General features: G+C 42.2%; 1 protein-coding gene across 2 annotated transcripts in view; it reads left to right on the forward strand.

Moving 5' to 3' along the window:
• The window catches only part of LMBRD1 (LMBR1 domain containing 1), a 591,116-nt gene that overhangs the window by 471,175 nt on the left and 97,374 nt on the right, over positions 1 to 22,567 (forward strand). Inside the window, exon 15 of one of the 2 annotated variants that reach the window (XM_029595662.1) lies at positions 20,268 to 20,493. The exons of the other annotated variant lie outside the window; for it this stretch is intronic. Within the exon in view, the coding sequence (XP_029451522.1) occupies positions 20,268 to 20,493 (226 nt within the window). The remainder of the gene's footprint in view (positions 1 to 20,267; positions 20,494 to 22,567) is intronic. 2 annotated transcript variants of the gene reach the window in all.

Here is a 22,567-nt window from a genome sequence, read left to right on the forward strand (position 1 = left end):
GGAGAAGCTCACAGTTGGTTTCACTCATTCCTAGAAAATAGATACTACAAAGTCAAGATAAATAATGTAGAATCACTTCCTATCAAATCAATCAGAGGAGTACCTCAAGGTTCTTCACTCTCCCCTACCCTTTTTAACATCTACCTGCTTCCGCTCTGCCACCTACTCTCCAGCCTCAAGCTAAAACACTATATCTTCGCCGACGACATTCAGATACTTCTTCCCATCACAGAATCTCTCCAAAAAACCTGGGCGCATTGGAACAATTGCCTACTATCCATCAATTCCTTGTTATCCAGCCTCAACCTTATACTCAACACAAATAAAACAGAAATCCTCATCTCGCCCGACGAAAACCACACACTCTTCAACGTCCAAAGCTCTACACAATCCATAAATCCACCTATCAACCACTCACTTTCAGTCAGAGACTTAGGGGTGCGCTTTGACAATCAATTCAACCTTAAATCTTTCATCCACAACACAACTAAGGAATGTTACTTCAAATTACAAGTATTAAAAAATCTTAAACCACTCCTTCACTTCTATGACTTCCGCTTAGTAGTCCAGTCTTTAATATTGTCCAAGTTAGACTACTGCAGTTCCCTCCTGTTAGGTCTTCCGCTATCATCCATAAAACCTCTACAGATGGTACAAAACGCTGCGGCGAGGCTACTCACCAACTCCTACAGAAGAGACCACATCACTCCAATTCTGCACTACCTTCACTGGCTTCCAATAAAAGCTAGAATCACCTTCAAGACACTATCAATGATCCACAAAGATATTATGGGAATCGCCCACCTAAATCTTACCTCGCAATTCCGCCTTCGCACATCAAAAAGACCTATCAGATATAACTACAAAGGTTCTCTACACACTCCCCCGATTAAAACCTCGCTAGCCAAACGAGCACTCTCCACAGCCGGGCCCACCCTTTGGAACTCACGTCCGCCAGATCTTCGACTCGAAACTTGCCATTTAACCTTTAAGAAAAACCTTAAAACATGGCTCTTCCGGCAAGCCTTTCCGGAATCGCAGGAACACTTCGACACAGGACAAAGAACAAAATAGCACAATATAAAGTCCACCGCCAACCTAATACCCTCAGGACCATCAGGACCTTATTGATTGTTTAAAGTAACCCTACACGTTCTCTGTTCAATACTATGTTTACTGTTTAATATAACGACCTTATTGATTGTTTAATGTAACGATACACGTTCTCTGTTCAATACTATGTTTATTGTTTAATGTAACGCCCCCCGGCGATAGTTGTGTTATATGGAAACCGACTTGATTTGACATATATATATCAAGAAAGTCGGTATATAAAAACCCTAAATAAATAAATAAATAAATAAATAAATAAATAAATCCCATTGATCCTGAGTCCATCTGACTACACACTAGGAAATGGAGAAATTACTTACCTGATAATTTTGTTTTCCTTAGTGTAGACAGATGGTCTCAGTTTCCTGACCTTGGCTGCTGCATGAGTGTGTCAATGGTCCTCCTGTGTGGGGCTCTGGATCCCAAAAAATTCTGGTAAGTGTTCATTCAGTCCCTAGCTTGAGGTGCCTAGATTCTTACATGAGTTCGGTGTTTATGGTTGGTTGAATACAGTTCTGGTTACCAGTTTTTAATCATATTTTTAATCAAGTTTTTGCTAGTCTGTCCACAGTTGCTTTTGAAGAGAATACTGGCAGGCTGGGGTCACTGCAGGGCTATATATACTGTGAGGTCAGCTTGCTCCATCTCCATCTGCTGGCAGGGGAGCATAAATCCACTAGTCATGAGTCCATCAGTCTACACTAAGGAAAACAAAATTATTAGGTAAGTAATTTCTTCATTATATAGAGATCCACAAAAGGAGGCAAAAAAACCAAGAGAAAACTATGGGACAAGTAATAAGGAAAAACCCAAATAAGTAAACTAAAATGGAGAGATATAATCTGCCAAACTCAAGGCTATTTAAGATGAAACACATAAGATTCAGTAGGAACATCCAATTTCTTCTTATCCAAACAAATCCCTCAGTTGTGAGGGCTCAAAACTACATCTAACTCCAGAATATAAAATGGTACATTTGCAAGAAAACTTTAATAATACACTTAGGAGTGAATTTTCAAAAGAGTTACTTACATGCGTAAAAGTAGCATATATTGTAGCAATTTTCAAAAGACCATTTATGCACTTAAAGTACATTGATACACATAAAACCATTTGAAAATTCATTGAAATTTCAAAGGAGTTCTGTGATTAAAATCTTTTGAAAATTATCTCCTCAGCACCTAAAATCACGATCTCTTGGCATATGTTCAGAAATTGTTTTCTTCGCTCCTATGTGTTATGACACAGGTCTGGAAAAATCCAAAATCTGGAACCAAAAAATGCAGCTTGACAATTCAAAAGATTGTCTCAGTATCAATTGATAATCCTAGAATGAAACATGTCACTAGATTCCCCCTCCTTAGATTTGGCAAATCTAAACTATCAAGGGAAAAGTTTGCAGGAGCACTTTTAAAACTACCTACTGCCCCATCAACATTAAAAAACATTAAAAAAATGATTTTGCTGGCTGATGGTAACTTACCTTCAGGAATCTTCAGTATCTTTCATATATGTTTCAAATAATTCCCTTTGAGATAGAGGTGACTTTTGAAAATTCAAAATGCTCAGATTTAAAAACTTAGAACTTTATACTTTTTACAATCTCTGATATATTGCATTTTTTTCCCGAATGAAACTTGCTTGCATAGATATTACTTGCTCAACAGTCTGTTCATACTTCTCCAACCTTCCCATTAAGAATCAGATTTTTTTCTCCTGGGACTGCATTCTAGAATGAATGTCTAAAGCAGTGTTTCCCAACCAGTGTGCCTTCAGACCTAATCAGGTGTGCCACAGAAAGCTCATCATTACCTTATGCTCAGATCTAGGCCAGCACCTGGACTCTGTTCTTTAGCACCTTGCAGCAACAAGAGACACAGATAGTAGCATTTAAATATATAGGAGCTCCTTTCTGAGTGCATGTTTAATAATGCATGCCTCTTCCTTGCTACAGCTTGATTCTGGAGTGCTTTGTGCAGCGCTTTCTCATCTTCCCCATTTTGAACTTCCTCCTTTGAGTCCTTACAGACTCTGTCCAATCCCCAGGCTGAGAGAGGTAGGGAAAGCATGCAATGGGCACTGGATGTGATTTACTCTGGATGCTGGGAGCAAGAGCAGTGAAAGAGCTGTAGTAGCCACAAGCGACAGCCAAGGTAACTAACTTAGCCAGCTGCCCACACCACACTGACTTCTCCCTTATCCTGTACTTGTTTATAGAGGGAGTTGGTCCATTGTGATAGGGTCACATACATCTTTGCCCCCTTTCTCCCTTTGTTTTACAATTTTTAAGAGACTAATGGCGCTTTCAGTGCTTCCCTAGGTTGTCTTTTGGCCATATACGTCATCTCCATGTCCTCTCAGCCCTACTGCCTGTTGTGTGGTGAATGTGCCACACAACATTTTTGTAAATGTAGATATGCCTTGGACTTGAAAAGGTTAGAAAGTACTGGTCTAAAGTAGTATCAGCTAGTAATTGGATTGCTGTATAAGAACTCAATGCATTCCATATAGTATCCAAAGTAATTTTGGAATGTTTCACCAAAGAAGCCCTCACCAATACCCCAAAGATAGCTACAGATAGTATACCTCAAAAGGAATAGAACTCTTCACCCCCGTTACTCAATCTATGGTCTCCAAAGCAATTGTAGCACCCAGTGAGAAAACAGCCCTAGTTTCCCACACCACCAATAATGTTCTGCAATGGCTGCTCCAAGCCAATAAAATTCTTTTTTCACAATGCTTAGAACGTGTGCATCCCCAGTCATCATGCCTGGCTCTCAGATCCAGAGATTCACAGGTTCACTCACACATCAACAGCCCGGTATTGCAGAAAGGAAGCAACAGTGCAGATTGCTCACCAAAGCTCAATGAAGCCTCAAAGTCCAGCCGATCAGTCATTACTTCATCCGCCCTGGCAATAGACTCCTGATGAATTTAGGGACAGAGCCAACAAAATCTCTAGAATTGAAGCCTGTCGCAGCTGCCCAACAGCACAAGTCTCTGTGGTTTTCTTCCTGGTTATACCATTTTTGTTCCCTATAAAGCAGAAAAAAAAATTAGAAATAGTAATATAGTCAAAACACAGACCTCAGTTATCAGGAGCCTTCCTCAAGCACCCAACTTCTCACCTCCCTTGAAAATGTTTTTGTGTACAGGGGTTTATAAGTTGAGGATCATTTTTGCCCTCAGATATCCCACTAAATGTAAACTTTTGAATAAAAATATGGAACATGGAGCCAGCCTTTTAATTCAGAGGCAGTGCTGTACACCACTATGTGGAAAGTCCCTAGTTCAATCCTCAAGACAGGTCTTCTACTCCCTACTTCAGCTGGGGATGCTGTGGAGTCAGTATTTAACAGCTCCTAGATGGGGAAGGAATAGTGGTTATTGCTCAAGAGAAGGAGTTCTGATGCATATAGTCCTGGTGGAATTCTGTGCTACTGCGGAGCGCAGAATTCCCCCCACAGAATTGCCATTTTCTGCGCAGAAATGCCAAATTCCGCACAAAAATGGCAGAGGAGACCCCGGCATGCATGAAGATGAAGGCCCCCAGCACACTGTTCATGGTGAAGATGAAGGCCCTCATGTCAACATTTGTGCTCCCCTCTTATCCCCACTATATTGTGCAATGCTCCCTTGAATTTCTCCACTCCAAATGTATGGTTTTGCAGAAATCGAATTTTCATTCTATAAAACATATTTTTCTGTGTTTTTGTGCTTTGACAGCTTCCTTGCCTTTCTCCTTTTTATTTGAAGTTTACCCTTATATAGCTAGTCCCATGTGTATGCTCACTGTTTGCTATTATATAAAATTAAATTGTTTACATGTAATTGCCATTCTCTAATAACAGCAGAACAATCAATCACGTTACCCACCCACCTCCAATTTAGAGTACTGTTCTCCTATCTTCAAATTTTTATAGCTGTATTCAGAGTCTTGGCTTGCATATCTGAATCAACATCACTAGATGTTTGAAGGAGTTAGACAGACTTAATTATGTGCCAGTAATTACCCAAATTAAAACCAATTTAATGACTTCAGATTTGTCAATGATGATCTCTGGCAAGGTTAATATGTAGAAAAATTAATGTTCTGCCCCTCTTACCTCTTCAAAAAATAAAAATAAAAAGCTCAGAATAGTATTAAAAGAAATTAATGCTGTAATCAATTTTATTTGCAAAAGTAAAGTTCCTCAGATTAAACAAAATTCTTTGTGGATGCCCAGAAACAAAGGAGGGATGATGTTTCCCAGTCATAATTGTTACTACTATGCAGCAAGGCTTGTTTGCTTAAGATTGAAAAGCAACTGAGCTTTCCTTATTTGAAAGACTGAAAAGCCTCCTATGTTTTTACATATTTATTTATTTATTTATAGCTTTTATATACCGACATTAGTGTACAACATCATACCGGTTTACATTGGAACTGCCAGATGGAAAATACAAAAAACAGAAGCGGGGACGGGGAAGAGGGAGACAACAAGATTTAACGCAAGGCAGAGTGGAAAATATAACACAACTAATAAAATAATACATTAGGGTATAAGGAGAAAAAGCTTTGTACCAAGGTATATACAATATAATATGCGATATAAAAGAATCAACTTATATACAATATTATATGCAAGTTTGAAGGTCGAGGCTCATATCAGAATCGTACTCAGAGGTAGATAAATGGGTTGCCTGTGGGTGGGGGGGGGGGCAGGGTCTACTCCGGGTAGGCCTGTCTGAAAAGCCATGTCTTTAGTTTCTTCTTGAATTTGGAGGTGCAGGGTTCCAGTCGCTCAGTGTTGTAGGGAGTGAGTTCCAGTGCTTAGGGCCAGCAATGGAAATAGCACGATCTCTTGTGGTGAGATGAGCCTTTTTGAGAGAGGGAACCTTTATTAATGGTCCTCGTTGGGCGATTGGAGTGTGTGAGGTGGAAAGGTTCGTCAAGCCAATTGGTATTATGGCAGTGTATGGATATATGTATGATAGATAAGGTTTTATAAAGGATCCGTGAGGGGATGGGGAGCCAGTGGAGGTCTTTGAGAATAGGGGTTATATGGGAGGATTTCTGTGTGTTGGTGATGACTCTAGCTACTGCATACATATAGTTCTTCTAATCTGTTAGTGTGGTGAATAGGAAGTCATGATTGAGGCATTTTATTCATTTCTATTTAGAACATGGTAAAGATTACTATGGGCATTTTCCAAAGTCAACTTCCATCTCGCCTACAAAGAACAATTCTGAAATACTGGCTTGTACTGTTTGAGCCAGTACAATGCATTGGTGCAAAATTGGAATAAAATACCTATGGTGGGTATGGTCCCTATCCTTTTGAACATTTAATTACTTTATATGGAATTTTGAGAGATTTGCATGCTATATGAGCAGTTAGATAATATTTTAATGTGTTTAAAAGCAGTGGGTAGGGTGCTGAGCAAACTTGGTAGAAAATTCTCTCTGCAATTGTGATAAAAACAGGCAATAATTTCCTCAACTTAACAATGCATTATGTCTGCTACTTCAGGTGAATGCAGCTTAAAATGTTGTTACAGAAATAGATTGCATTGCGCTTAATACACTTAACAGACATGGACTGAGTCTATATCAGGTAAGAAGTGTATAACGTGTTGATGTGCTGAAAGAGAACAGAATTAATGGTTAGGCTATTGCATCAAACATATATCTTTTTTTTTTTTTTTAACTTAGCCCTCATGCATATGTTGTAGAGAAGTTGTGAGCTATGAGGGATGCACATTTATATGTGATGGATTTGCCAATATTTTCACTATTTTGAGAGAGAAGTAATCGAAATATAAAAATAGTGATACTCAGAATTGAATAAACTCTAGAATGATGTATTTTGAGCTTGTCGGATGTTGTGGTCTCCACTGCTAAATAATTGATTATGCAGATGCTGCTAGCAGCTAGATTTACTATAGGTAAGTACTGGAAACTGTTACTGAATATTTTATAATTGTAATAAGTGGTGTCTGAACAACATATCAATAATATCAAATAAATAAGCGAGAAACTAATTCAGCAAATATTTAACGAGACAAAAATAAATATTTTTAGGAGTATCAAACATGGAGCTTCACTATCATGATTTTTTTAAAAAGTGAACTACTCCACCCCTGTCATCATTTGCCACTGTTTTTTTTTTTTCTTTTTTAAAACAAGGTGTCCAAAAAAGTGCTGCTAGTGTCATACAACTTTTTAAATCAAGTTAAACAAAACATGCCGCCATTGTCAGTCGCAAAAATGCTTTTATCCTATAGATGATTCGACTTGACATGTAGACTTTTATCAAAAAAGCAAATTCAGACATCGATGTTTCAAATTAAATCTTCTTCAGGAGACTTGCAACAAGGACTGACAAAACATAAATGAGCAAATTCGCAGAAATAAACACATGACGTGAGATGAATAATCAAGCAAGTGATGACCACACTAAGTAATTTGTATGAATCTCTAAAAAAGTGATTTAAACCCTGTGGAACAACGGTTTTTAACATGAAGATCCATTTTTGTTCATGGTGCAGTAACTGTAATTCTAAGTTACCCGTCGAATCAATGGTAATACAATGTCCAAAATGCCCATGTCAAGGACTCAGTAGAATGTTGAAAATTGATACAAGGTTCAACAATTAGGGCTTCAATGTGTTTGTTATTGATACAGCTCCGGTGTTCAATCATCCTCTGTCAGAACAAAAACTCTTCCGAATATAAAGTAGTGAACAGGGGGCATTGAATGAAATATATAATTCCCTTGGATTTGCAAGTGAAAACATGATGAAGGTTAATGGGAGCTTTGTTAGGGAAAGTCAATGGAGACCCCGATAACAGCTTGATAACAAGTAATATACATTATGTCGCATCTGTTGAAGCCCACGTCAGTGAATATTGAATTTGAAGCAGAGCACATGGCTTCAGAAGACACATATGAGCAAGAAACCATGATCTCAGCACTGAGGTCACTGCTGCCAACATTAGTCACACTGACCACATCCACAGCTCTGCATTAGACTGGTCAGAGCTGCTTGTGCAGACAACCTTGGAGGCATTGGAAGGAGATAACTTTCAAACAACTCCGTGCGGCCTCGTATACGTGTGTATCTGGCCGTGCAGAGTACTACAGTATTTTATATCCTGCAAGTATCATGTATGCACAGATTATAAAACATGCACATCTTCACCCCCAACATATACACATATATATGTATGCATGAATATATGCAATGCATTGAAAGAACATATTTCAATGTTCTTATGTTCTTAATGTATTGAATGTGCATACTTTTCCTAAGTATTTTACCACATATACTCACTTAAATCTCTTATAAAATAGCATCTTACACGTGTAAATATTGGCCCTGCCCTGGAATATCCCTAGACTGCCCCTTTTTTTACATATGTAGATATGCACGCGAAAGCAAAAATATGTGCATATGTTTATAAAATAGCAGGTATGTGAGTTAAGGTTACTTAAACGTATATCTCTTTGAAAATTTATCCCATAATATTTTATCAGACTTGTTCAGATTGCCCTGAGAGAAGAGCTCTCTTCCCTCTGGTTCTGCGGATCATCCAACTACTACTTCAGCTTGTTGAACTTCACAGATAAAATTTTGAAGAAATTTGTAAATACAAGTACAAAAAAAGCCAGTATTAGTCAAATGAACTCCGAGCCTCTTGGAGAGAAGTTTGAAGTGTCTACTTCAGCTGGTACACCACCAGACAAGATAAATCTTCACACTGTTATAAGAGCTGAACAAGGAGTATAAAGGGAAATTGGTAAAAGAATTGACTGAGTCTAAATTGAATGATGATTCTCACAGGATAAGCAGGATGGTAGTCCTCACATAAGGGTGACATCAGGATGGAGCCCAATCACGGAAAACTTCTGTCAAAGTTTCCAGAACTTTGTCTGGCCCCCTACTGGGCATGCCCAGCAAGGCACTAACCCTGCAGCCAGCAGGGGTCCCCCTTCAGTCTTCTTTTTTCCGCGCAGCAGTAGCCTCACGGTAAAGGAGCTCTGAAGAGATTCCTGACAGGAATTTTCCTCACGGAATTACTAAAAGTTAATTTGCCCCACAGAGGTCCCTCTTCTAACTTTTTTCAGACCGCGGTACTCCGGTAAGTTTTTACCCGTTTTCCGTCGAGTTTGGCCCTCGCGGCCTACTGTCCGTCGACCATACCGCGGCTCGATTTTTTCCATGGCGTCGGGGTTCCATCAGTGCCCGGACTGTACCCGCACCATGTCTATCGCAGACCCCCATAAAGTCTGTGTAATGTGTCTAGGACGCGAGCACGATGTCTTGACCTGCACCAAATATGCCCTAATGACACCAAAAGGTCGCAAGGCCAGAATGGAGAAGATGGAACTTCTCTTCGGTGCTCAAACCCTGACTCCGTCCATTGCATCGATGTCGTCAGACCCGGCACCGTCAACTTCGTGCCAGCATCGACCACTGGCCGGTGACCGCCCGGCATCGACGACTTCTCTGCCATCGACACCCTCTACTCCTCTTCAAGATTGAGGGGATCACAGGGACAAACATCACAGACACCTAAGTCTCGGACCATCGAGGGAGCGAAATCATTGACCTCGCCATTGTCCAAGCCACTGTCGAAGAAATCCTGTCCAGAAATGGCACCGACCGTTTCTGCGACCGGGTCACTGAGGCAACCCTCACCCGACAGGGGATCGGGAGCCGCGCCTCCGCATTTAATAGTGGTCCCTCCGGCTATGCCTCTGCCTCCCTCTTCTGTTCCGGAGCCGGGGCTGCTTGCTCCAGGTCTCCGAGAAGAAGTGGACTGGATGGTTCAGGAGGCCATCGACAAGGTGATGCAACGACTTTGGGTTCCTCCGGCACGACAACGGGTACCGATTGCGGAACCGATCATCGACCCGATTCCGGCAGTGCTGGCACCGCTCATGGCCGCTTTTCCACTGATGGATCCCGGGTCTCCGATGGCTCCAGTGCCATCGGGAGGAGAAACACCATTCTGCATTCCTCCATCAGGAGTTCTGCCTCAGCCATCGATGCCAATATGTCCCTCGCCACCAATTCAACCATCGGTGCCATCAAGCCATCCATCGATGCCCTCCATGCCTATGCCAGTGCCTTCGATGCCTTCATCGGTGCCTCCGATAATTCCTTCAATTCCTTCGGAGCCTAGACCAGGACCTTCAGGTATCCCACCATCCCGTCCCCCTCTAGTTCCTAGAGGGACAGGTGCTGATCCTTATGATACCTGGACTGATGATTCCTCTCCAGACACCAATGATTTACCTTCACCACCTTCACCCACTGAATATAGAAAGTGTTCTCCTTCAGAGGACCTCTCCTTTATAAATTTTGTGAAGGAAATGTCTGAATTGGTTCCCTTCCAATTACAGACTGAACAAGATGATAGGCACCAGATGATGGAGTTGCTCCAATTCCTGGATGCCCCTAAAGTAATCACCTCTATCCCTATCCACCAGGTTCTTCTGGATTTCCTGAAGAACAACTGGGAACATCCTGGTTCCATTCCTCCAGTCCACAGGTAGCTGACACTACCTATTTGGTGCAGTCAGCTCCAGGCTTTCAGAAATCACAATTACATCACCACTCTGTAGTGGTGGAGTCTGCACAGAAGAGAGCAAAAAGGTCGAGTCCTCACTCTTCTGTTCCACCTGGCAAGGAACAGAAGTTCCTAGATGCTATCGGTCACCTAGTCTTCCAAGGGTCCATGCTCATCTCTCAGATTGCCGCCTATCAGCTTTATATGACCCAATATAACACAGTCATTTTTAAGCAGATACAGGACTTCTCGGACTCCTCGGACTCCCTGCCTCAGAAATTTCAAGAACAATTTCAAACCCTAGTAAATAAGGGTTTTAAGGCAGGCAAACATGAGATCAGAACATCTTATGACATCTTTGATAATTCTACTAGAGTATCTGCAGCTGCTATTTCGATGAGAAGGTGGGCCTGGCTCAAGTCTTCTGACCTTCACCCGGAAGTTCAAGACAGGTTATCTGTCCTGCCTTGTGTCGGAGATAATCTGTTTGGTGAACAGATTCAATGGACGGTGGCAGAACTAAAGGACCATCATGAGACCCTAAGACAGCTCTCTCTGATGCCTTCCGACTTCTCTTCAAAACAGCCCTTCAGGAAGGACTCTAAGAAGTCGTCCTTCTGCCCGAAGAAGTCCTACCCACCACCAACCAGATCCCGTGCCACGAGACCTTATCAAAAATCGCAGTGTCATCAAACACATAAACAAAAACCACAAGCAGCTCCTCAACCAGGGCCTGCTTCAGGTTTTTGACTTCCACCTAGAGAGCAGCAGCCAGATTCCTCTGCCTCACATACCAGTAGGAGGTCTATTGTGCCACTTCCTCAACATATGGCACTCAATCACCTCAGACCAATGGGTATTGGCAATAATTGCTCAGGGTTACCATCTGAACTTTCTCTCCGTGCCTCCGGACTCCCCACCTCTACCGACATGGAGAACATCTGATAACACCATTCTTCTGGATCAAGAGGTCTCCCTCCTTCTCCAGTCCAAAGCAATAGAACCCATACCGTACTCTCAGCTCTGCCTAGGGTTCTATTCCCGGTACTTTCTAATCCCTAAAAAATCGGGAGGCATTCATCCTATTCTAGACCTACGTGCCCTCAACAAGTACCTCCAGCGAGAAAAGTTCAAGATGGTCACCTTGGGCACGCTTCTACAAAGAGGAGACTGACTCTGCTCTTTGGACCTCCAGGAAGCATACACTCATATTGTGATAACTCCAGCTCATCGCAAATACCTGAGGTTTTTAGTAGGCCCCAAGCACTATCAATATCAAGTGCTTCCATTCGGCCTAGCGTCTGCGCCACGAGTCTTTACAAAATGCCTCGTAGTCGTCGCAGCCTTCCTCAGAACCCAAGGTGTTCACGTCTACCCCTACCTGGATGATTGGTTAATCAGGGCTCCCACTCAGCAAGCTGCTCTGTCGTCCTTCAATCCAACCTTACACACTCTAATTTCATTAGGATTTCTCGTCAACTACGACAAATCCTACTTAGTCCCATCTCAAACCTTATCGTCCATTGGGGCAGACTTAGACACCTTGCAGGCAAATGCTTTCCTGCCTTGACAACGAGCACTGAATCTTGTGTCTCTTGCTCACCAGGTGCAGTCTCAGCACTCCATGACTGCACACCAATTTCTCGTCCTCCTGGGACACATGGCGTCTTCAGTCCATGTCACACCAATGGCCCGCTTGGCCATGAGGCTCATGCACTGGACTCTGAGGTCTCAGTGGACTCAATCCTTTCAGCCCCTGTCGACCGTTGTCCATGTCACCGACTCACTCCGTCTGTCTCTCGCCTGGTGGAAAAATCAGATCAATCTCCTCCAGGGCTTGCCCTTCCAGGCTCCAGACCCTCAAATGACTCTCACCACCGTCGCTTCCAACCTCGGATGGGGAGCCTACGTGGCCGATCTGCAGATACAAGGATCTTGGTCTCCAGAGGAAGTCAAACACCAAATAAATTTCCTGGAACTTCGAGCAATCAGATATGCTCTCAGGGCATTTCAGGATCGCCTCTCAAATCAAGTTATCCTGATTCAGACGGACAACCAGGTGGCCATGTGGTACATCAACAAGCGGGGAGGCACGGGCTCCTTCCTTCTGTGTCAGGAAGCTGCGCATATTTGGGCGGAAGCTCTCTGCCATTTGATGTACCTCAGGGCCACCTACTTGCCGGGAGTGGACAATGTGCTGGCAGACAAGAAGAGTCGTGTCTTTCAACCACACGAGTGGTCTCTCAACCCCTCAGTTGCGAACTCCATCTTCCAACAATGTGGATATCCTCGGATAGACCTCTTTGCGTCCCCACAAAACCGTAAAGTGGAGAACTACTGCTCTATCATTCGCAGCAAACACTCTCAACCCAGAAACGCATTCTCCCTCTCATGGGCATCCGGTCTGCTCTACGCATTCCCTCCACTTCCTCTTCTCTCGAAGACTCTCGTGAAGTTACGCCAGGACAAGAGAACCATGATCCTGACAGCACCTCACTGGCCTCGCCAAGTGTGGTTTCCAATACTTCAGGATCTCTCCATCCGCAAGTACATTCCCTTGGGAAAGGACCCGCTTCTGATCACTCAAAACGACGGGTGCCTACGCCATCCTAATCTTCAAGCCTTGTCCCTGACAACATGGATGTTGAAAGGTTAATCCTTCAGCCACTTAACCTTTCTGAACCAGTTTCTCGTGTCTTGATTGCTTCATGGAAGCCTTCCACGAGAAAAGCTTACTCTTAAAAATGGAAAAGGTTCACGTCATGGTGCTCTTCTCGGTCCCTTGACCCCTTTTCCTATCCAATCCCGAAGTTTCTGGACTATCTCTGGCATCTATCAGAGTCAGGACTTCTTCCATCAGAATGCATGTCAGTGCAGAAGCCGCCTTCCATAAAGGTGTTGGGGTTGTCCCTATATCAGTACAACCCCCTTGTAACACGTTTTTTGAAGGGCATGCTCCACATCAAGCCTCCACTACATCCTCCGGCCCCTTCTTGGGACCTTAATCTCGTTCTGGGTCGGCTCATGAAACCACCATTCGAGCCTCTTCGCTCTTGTGAACTTTGATATCTCACATGGAAAGTAATTTTCCTTTTGGCTATCACTTCAGCTCGCAGATTTAGTGAATTGCAGGCTATAGTTACCTATCCGTCTTACACTAAACTTCTGCAGGACCAGGCGGTACTCCGCACTCACCCTAAATTCTTACCTAAGGTAGTTTCGGATTTTCATCTCAATCAATCCATCATACTACCTACCTTTTTCCCCAGGCCCCATGCCAATCCAGGAGAACAGGCTCTGCATACCCTTGACACTAAACGGGCTCTAGCGTTCTACCTAGACCATACAGCTGCCCACAGGGAAAGCACTCAATTGTTCATCTCTTTCCATCCTAACAAGTTGGGGAAGCCTGTGGGTAAGCAGACTCTCTCCTCCTGGTTGGCGGACTGCATATCCTTCTGCTATCAGCAAGCGGGCATTCCATTTCAAGACCGTGTTAAAGCACACTCTGTGAGGGCCATGGCGACTTCAGTAGTATACCTACGATCGGTGCCACTTCCTGACATTTGCAGGGCTGCCACCTGGAGTTCTCTCCACACCTTTGCAGCCCACTATTGCTTGGACAAAGCCGGAAGACAAGATTCCATCTTTGGCCAGTCTGTCCTTCGTAACCTGTTTACAACGTGATGAACCAACACCCTTCCGTCTGCCCTTTGGGGTTCAGGATGCCCTCTACCAAATTCCACCCCGGTTCTTTGGGTACAATTGGTGCATGTTCGGACATCCTCAGCTCAGTACTCACCCATATGTGAGGACTACCATCCTGCTTGTCCTATGAGAAAGCAAATGTTGCTTACCTGTAACAGGTGTTCTCACAGGACAGCAGGATGTTAGTCCTCACGAAACCCGCCCGCCGCCCCGCAGTGTTGGGTTCGTAACATTTTATTATTTTATTTTTCGGCACTGCCTGTAGCTTTCAAATAAGACTGAAGGGGGACCCCTGCTGGCTGCAGGGTTAGTGCCATGCTGGGCATGCCCAGTAGGGGCCAGTCAAAGTTCTGGAAACTTTGACAGAAGTTTTCCTTGATTGGGCTCCATCCTGATGATGATACCCATATGTGAGGACTAACATCCTGCTGTCCTGTGAGAACACCTGTTACAGGTAAGCAACATTTGCTATACCAGTTCCGGAGATGGTTTTCAAGGGTAATGAGTCAGACGAACTGAACCAAATCACTGTGAACCTGGAAGATGTAGTAGGCCAGATTGACAAACTAAAGAGTAGCAAATCACCTGAACCGGATGGTATACACCCCAGGGTTCTGAAGGAACTCAAAAACGAAATTTCTGATCTATTAGTTAAAATTTGTAACCTATCATTAAAATCATCCATTGTACCTGAAGACTGGAGGGTAGCTAATGTAACACCAATATTTAAAAAGGGCTCCAGGGGTGATCCGGGAAACTACAGACCAGTTAGCCTGACTTCAGTGCCAGGAAAAATAGTAGAAAGAGTTCTAAAGATCAAAATTGTAGAGTATATAGAAAGACATGGTTTAATGGAACACAGTCAACATGGATTTACCCAAGGGAAGACTTGCCTCACAAATCTGCTTCACTTTTTTGAAGGGGTTAATAAACGTGGATAAAGGTGAACTGGTAGATGTAGTGTATTTGGATTTTCAGAAGGTGTTTCACAAAGTCCCTCATGAGAGGCTTCTAAGAAAACTAAAAAATCATGGGATAGGAAGTGATGTCCTTTCATGGATTACAAACTGGTTAAAAGGCAGGAAACAGAGTAGGATTAAATGGTCAATTTTCTCAGTGGAAAAGGGTAAACAGTGGAGTGCCTCAGGGATCTGTACTTTGACTGGTGCTTTTCAATATATATATATAAATGATCTGGAAAGGAATTCGACAAGTGAGGTTATTAAATTTGCAGATGGTACAAAATTATTCAGAGTAGTTAAATCACAAGTGGATTGTGATACATTACAGGAGGACCTTGCAAGACTGGAAGATTGAACATCCAAATGGCAAATGAAATTTAATGTGGACAAGTGCAAGGTGTTGCATGTAGGGAAAAATCGTCCTTGCTGTAGTTACACTTTGTTAGGTTCCATATTAAGAGCTACCACCCAGGAAAAAGATCTAGGCATCATAGTGGATAATACTTTGAAAGCGTCGGCTCAGTGTGCTGCAGCAGCCAAAAAAGCAAGTAAAATGTTAGGAATTATTAGGAAGGGAATGGTTAATAAAACGGAAAATATCATAATGCCTCTGTATCGCTCCATGGTGAAGACTGCACTTTGCATACTGTGTACAATTCTGGTCGCCGTATCTCAAGAAAGATATAGTTGTGATGGAGAAGGTTAGGGATGTGAATCATTTTTTGACGATTTAAAATATCGTCCGATATATTTTAAATCGTAAAAAATCGTTAGAGGCGCGATACAATAGGAATTCCCCCGATTTATCATCAAAAATCGTAAATCGGGGGAAGGGGGAGGGCGGGAAAACCGGCACACTAAAACAACCCTAAAACCCACCCCGACCCTTTAAAATAAATCCCTCACCCTCCCAAACCCCCCCAAAATGTTTTAAATTACCTGGGATCCAGTGGGGGGGTCCCCGGTGTGATCTTCCACTCTCTGGCCACGGCTGCGTTAATAGAAATGGCGCCGGCGCTACCTTTGCCTTGTCATATGACAGGGCAAAGGTAGCGCCGGCGCCATTTTGGTTCCTGTCCCCCGACGTCACGAGCGCAGGAGATCGCTCCCGGACCCCCAGGGACTTTTGGCCAGCTTGGGGGGGCCTCCTGACCCCCCCACAAGACTTGCCAAAAGTTCAGCGGGGGTCCGGGAGCGACCTCCTGCACTCGTTGCCGTATTGCAAAATGGCGCCAGTCGTATAGCCGTATTGCAAAATAGCGCCGGCGCCATTTTGGTTCCTGCCCCCCGACGTCACGAGCGCAGGAGATCGCTCCCGGACCCCCGCTGGACTTTTGGCAAGTCTTGTGAGGGTCAGGACGCCCCCCCAAGCTGGCCAAAAGTCCCTGGGGGTCCAGCAGGGGTCCGGGAGCGATCTCCTGCTCTCGTGATGTCGGGGGACAAGCATCGCTAGATTCCTCCTCATGTTTTCCACACATTCCTGGATGTCCAACATGTTAGAGATTTTGGTATCATCAGCAAAAAGATAAACATTTCCCCACAATCCTTCTGTTATTTCACTCATAAAACTGTTTTCTCAATTGTACATAGTTATGCTCAATATCTGTTCTCTTTTACAAATTTTACTTATCTTTCCAAGAAGTCAATACCCCACTGTGAATGTTTCACCAAGTTAACAAACTGATCCTACAGATACGATCCCCTGCTCATGGCTGCCTGAAACTCCTGCCAGGGAGGGGTTGCTGCTAACTGGCAGTGGTGAGAATGAGAAATACCCCTGGGCTCACAGGGGTTGCATGCATGATAGGGTACCATTCCTCCGCCTCTTATTCTTTTCTTCTTTCCAGGAATAAATTCATTTTGTGAGACGAGGTTGCTGAATAATGATTAACTCACCATGTAGTTATGATAAAAGAGCCTGTAGTATTATATTATGTTTCTAGTTATACTCATTGCAATAATCCATTCTACTGAGCAAAAATAATGGGAAAAAAATGTTTCTATAATTTTTTTGCCTGTGCATTTCAGCATGCCGACAGTGGCTTTGATGTCAAAGACCTTTACGGTATATTTTAAAGTGCTTCTAATGTTGCTAATATTCTACATATAACCCTTTTTGTGTTTCAAGACCTTGCATAAGAAGTTGAAGTGCTGCTTGTGAATGATTTATTTATTTATTTAAAGGCTTTTTTTATACCGGTATTCATAGGTACATCATATCTGTTTACAGAGAACTCACGGAAATACATAGAATTCACTAAATTACAAAGAACTCACTGCAATATAAAGAACTCACTGGAATACATAGAACTCAAGAAAGTGGATCATAAGAAAAGCATTTTAGAAGTACCAGCTAAGCTATGTAGAAGTCAGTCTCAAGGGTGCTCTTCAGTGAGGCTTGGGCAAAACACACTATGAAAAGACTCCCAAAAATTCTGACTTTTCAAAATTTTAACAGAATTATTTTGGCATCATTAAAGGAGTAAATGTTATCAAAAGCTATATATTTACATTTGCAGAAAGTTACACAGTAGGAAATCATGGAATGTAAAATAACACATGGAATGGGCTGTGGTATTTTTATTGCCACTACAGAAGAATTATCCAAAGATAATGAGCTTTTGAAACTACATAAATCAAATCTAAAGAGAGAATCAAGGCTTTCTATTTCTAACTCCATGTACAACATCTTTGGATAATTCTGTAAATAGTTATTTTTCAGGACCAAACCTATATGGATTAACAAAGCAAGTGCAGGAAGACCAAATACAGGGCATAGGAGAAGAACAGAACAATGGATGAATGAAAGATTAGAAGCCATTTTCTTTCTAAAGACTTTACAGGTTCATTTATTTAATTCATTCATTTAAGAATGCAAAAGATGGGTGGAGTAAATAATTCACATATAAAGCAATAAACCAGAAAGATGTGTGAAGCGAGAGAAATCCTGTTCACTTCTTACAAAAGTCAGTAAAGGATAATAAACTTCAAAGTCCAAACTAACAGGGTCATTTATCAAAATGCATTATTGCGGGTGTTAGGGCTCTAACACTTGCGATAACACCATAACGCATGCGATATTTATCGCAATACGCGGCGCAAATGCAAATTTTTGTAAGTTAGTCAAAAGGGGAGGGATTGGGTTGGGGTTTGGGCAGGATCAATGAAAATAAGGGGCATTATTGCAGCGTGCGATAGTGTAATGCACGCTATCGCATGTTTTTAACGCCAGAAATAATTACACTTTTTTTTCCTGGCGTTAAGCTGTGCGATATGCTTGAAACAGAATTTGTGATATTGATCACAAATTCCATTTTGGAAATTTTTGGGCAGGGAGAGGAGTGGAGTAGAGAGAGAGCCTCTGGGGTGGCACACACAGTGGTCAACTATTATAGGAGGGCCAGCTGGGAACTTGAGGTGAGTTTTTGGTGGTGGTCTAGGGTTTTGGGGCCAGTTTTACATGCACAGCGAGATGTTCGAACAGAAGAGTACACATCAGTGAAGATTTTACATGATTTGGAGTGAGGAAAGTCACACAACTCCTCTTGTACCTTTCATCAATTGAAATGACAGAATATCATCAGTGATGTGTACTTTCCTATTCAAGCTATCTAGGTAGAGAGTGCAACAAGCTAGGTAGAGAGTACATTGTACAAATCAACTCTTCTTGTACCTTTCATCCATTGAAATGACAGAAAATCATCAGTGATGTGTACTTTCTTGTTCGTACCTCCTATGTATGTAACCCCCCCCCCCCAAAAAAAAAAAACTACCCCACCCCCCAAACCCCACTCTGAGTTAAAAGTGCCCCCTCCTACAGTGGTATAAATAAAATGACATTGATGCCTGTGCAAAGTCTCTCTCTCTTTCTCTCTCAGCATATGCAATAAAAAAAAAACTTTTCCTGGTAACGCACAGCTATTGCAGGTACAACGTACAGATAAAAGGTGTAGTTATTTCTGGCATTAAAACCCGCGTTGCTGTGCGTTACTCTATCACATTTGACATTAGGAATAGCTTATTTCCATTAACTCTGCCCAAACTCCTCCCACTTGCATATCAAATATTGCTTTTGCATACTAATGCGCATTACGTTATTTATTGCATGTGTTAGGGCACTAATACAAAATAATAAATGACGGTGTATATGAGTTGTTACCTTTCAAATCTAAAAGATCCTTGCTGAGTAAGATATGTCTTCCCAGAATACTTTACAAGAGAGAGATCATTATTTAAACCAGACAGTAGATGGTCATGAACAAATACTATTATATTTTCTCCTACCCTATTTTATTCCACTTATATTTCGCATCCAGGACCTTATCCTGCAAAATGATATATAATACTTTGAAGGAATAAGTAATTGGTATTTAGTTTACATTAAATACTCAATTAAGCTACAGTTATTAGTTGGTGGGTATACAGTCTGTTCTTTAAAACTATATAAACTACATAATTGCAAATATTTTAAACAGTATAAGTGTACTTGGCCTGTGCAGCTGCGGAAGGAACAAAATGCAGTGACGTTAGCTTGGGAACTTTTCTAAGACTTGAGATATTGCTGATAGTGGGATGAAAAAAAAATTGCTTCTACCTATAAGATCAGGCAGTGTTGAGAGTCTGGCACATGAAATTATACCCACTGTAAGTGTAACTGATAAATGAAAACTAGATTGCTGAGTTATTTTGGGATACTACAGGAAGAAGGTTTGCAGCCATTTGTGTTATACTTGGAAACCAGTGAATTGCAGGCGACTATAGATATAAACTGAAAACCAACTCTTTATATGCAGAAATGATAGCAATATAATGTAAAGAAATGTTTTAAGCACATAAACCTCTATTCTTTCCATATCTACTCCATCTGCCATAATGGATTATTTTCCCTAGCAAAGAAATTGCTCTAATTTCCTCTTCTATCGCAGAATGCTTCAAGTCCTTTTCAGTTTTCTCTGAGGTGTATAATAACATGGGCACACCATACTCTTCCTGTTTGGATCCAGTCCAGTTTATCAATCCACTAACACCCCTTCACCGACGCCAAAGCTCCTATCCAGAAATAATGAAGCAACACTGTTATGGCAGAGATGCAGAGCAAGATGCCACTGTGGTGGCGCTTCCAAAAGTGAGAGTCTGCAAGTTTCTGGCTTGGTGAGTACCTCCAAAGTCATAGTCATTGTCTTCCACTGCTATGACCTATCCCGGGACATTGGGAGACCAGACTAAAAGGAGTTGGGGCTTCTGCTGCAGCTGCGGCTGTGGCTGTTAGTGGAGAGCAGGACTGTCCCTATTGGGCCAGCTCTGCCACCACCATGATATTTTCTTTGGGTATGGGGGAAGTCCAGTTTGAAAGTGGAAAGGGATCCTCTACTGCTACTTCAACTGTTTGTGGGGAATGGCCTGATATTGTTCTTTGTACTCCTTCCATTGGTGCTGTCACCAGATGCAACACTGCCTGATGTCCCAGGCCCAGATGTGTGCCTTGCCGGGCAGGGATGATTCTGTCACCGTAAGTCTCTGGCCATGGAAGTGTGGGGGTCTTTGTTGCTGCCTCTCTGGCACCAGGCCCAATTTTGGCTTTCTCCCCTCTCCCTCCCCCTGCTTGTATTCTGAACATTGATGCTGGGTTAGGTTAGTGTTCCTGGTCACTACAGTTCATTCTTGAGGTAGGTGATATTGCTTTCAGGTGCTGTAAACTGTTTGGCTCCTGAAGCCATTCTTGTGCATTATCTGCTAATGGAGCTACTGCTGGAGTGCATTCTGTGGCTGGACTGGATCCCAAAAAAATTGAATAAAGAGATGAGTTTTGTTGGATTTCTGCAGGATTGGCTCTGACCTTGTTCTAGCTTGGGTGTGATATGGAGTGGATTGCTGCACTCCCTTTATTGATGTCTTCTAGCCACCACCCTCTGCTTTCTTGGTCTTTGGGTTCCTGCTTCCCCATCCAACCTCCTGCCCCCCAGCCCAGCAGCAATGCACCTATTTTACTGTTTTTTTCTTGCATGGAATATTAGAAGAGGATGAGTTGTTCTTTGTTGTGACTCTCTGGCTGTCGCTGCTTGGGGTCCTCCCATGGGACTGTTAGCACGGAGCAACAGCAGTTAGCTAGGGTGATGCAGGGGTAGCCCTTCCTTTTTTTTTTTTTTTTTGTTTGTTTACTAATATTTGCAAAATATGCACGAAAATAATCTTGTACATAAAAGCAGAACTTAACCAATGTAAATAAGGAAAAAGAGAAAACCTCTAAACCAAACATTGCTATTGTTAAGAGTGCTATAATCCGCATCATAGGATCCGATTACTTCATCTAAAAGGAGATACATAAGGAAATAAAGGCGAAACAAAAAGACTCTATTCATAGTATATTCATCACAGGCAAGTTATATCAGAGCTGTTTGATAGCAGCCTATGACAGACAAACATGGTAAGCTGACATGATTCAAAAAGTATGCATCTCACCACCTGATAATTTAGAAGGCATTTGCATGGATATTTAAAAAAAAAAAAAAAATAGTACCAATCTGTAATACCTTCAGCTAATACATCAAAAAAGCCTGCCTCTTCTGGGTTTTTCTAGATAAATCCGGAAAGAACTTACTTCTAGAACTGTAAAGTAGCTTATCTTTAAACCTAAAGAATAATTGAAGGACAAGCTCTGCATCAGATTCCAAAGCAAAATTAACAACCAAAGTAGAGTAGGATGATACTCATCTCTTTTAATCAAAGGAAAAATTCAGGCTTTCCAGTGTGTACTCAAGAATAGCCAAGTCCTCAAAAGGAGCTTCAGCTTTCCAAAATGGAGGGACATGAAAAAATCCTATAAACTAGTGGAATAAATTCAACAGAAAATTATAAGCAATCCTTGAGATACTACCTAAATGTATTTATTGGAGTCATTGAGGAAAGCTTGAGAAAATTTAAAAACCTTAAGGTTTTTCTCTGTACCAAGTTTTCCAAGTTCTTAACCTTCTTACGCAACTACTGAATTTCTTTAATAGCAGCTGTTACAAGCTCTTCAACTTTCTTACAGCTCTTCTCTGCTTCTTCCATCTTAGCCTGATATTGTTTATACTGGTTTTGAAATGTCTCCTCTATTTTTTAAATCATCATTCTATCCCACAAATTGAGAAGTCTGTCCTGATAACTCTTTTCCCATTGTGGGGATGACCTTCCAGAGTTCATCCACAGTAAATATAGGAGGTTTCTCCAACTCAGAAGTTCCAGG

Source organism: Rhinatrema bivittatum, chromosome 3 (assembly GCF_901001135.1).
Source record: "Rhinatrema bivittatum chromosome 3, aRhiBiv1.1, whole genome shotgun sequence".
In the NCBI taxonomy this organism is placed as follows: Eukaryota; Metazoa; Chordata; class Amphibia; order Gymnophiona; family Rhinatrematidae; genus Rhinatrema; species Rhinatrema bivittatum.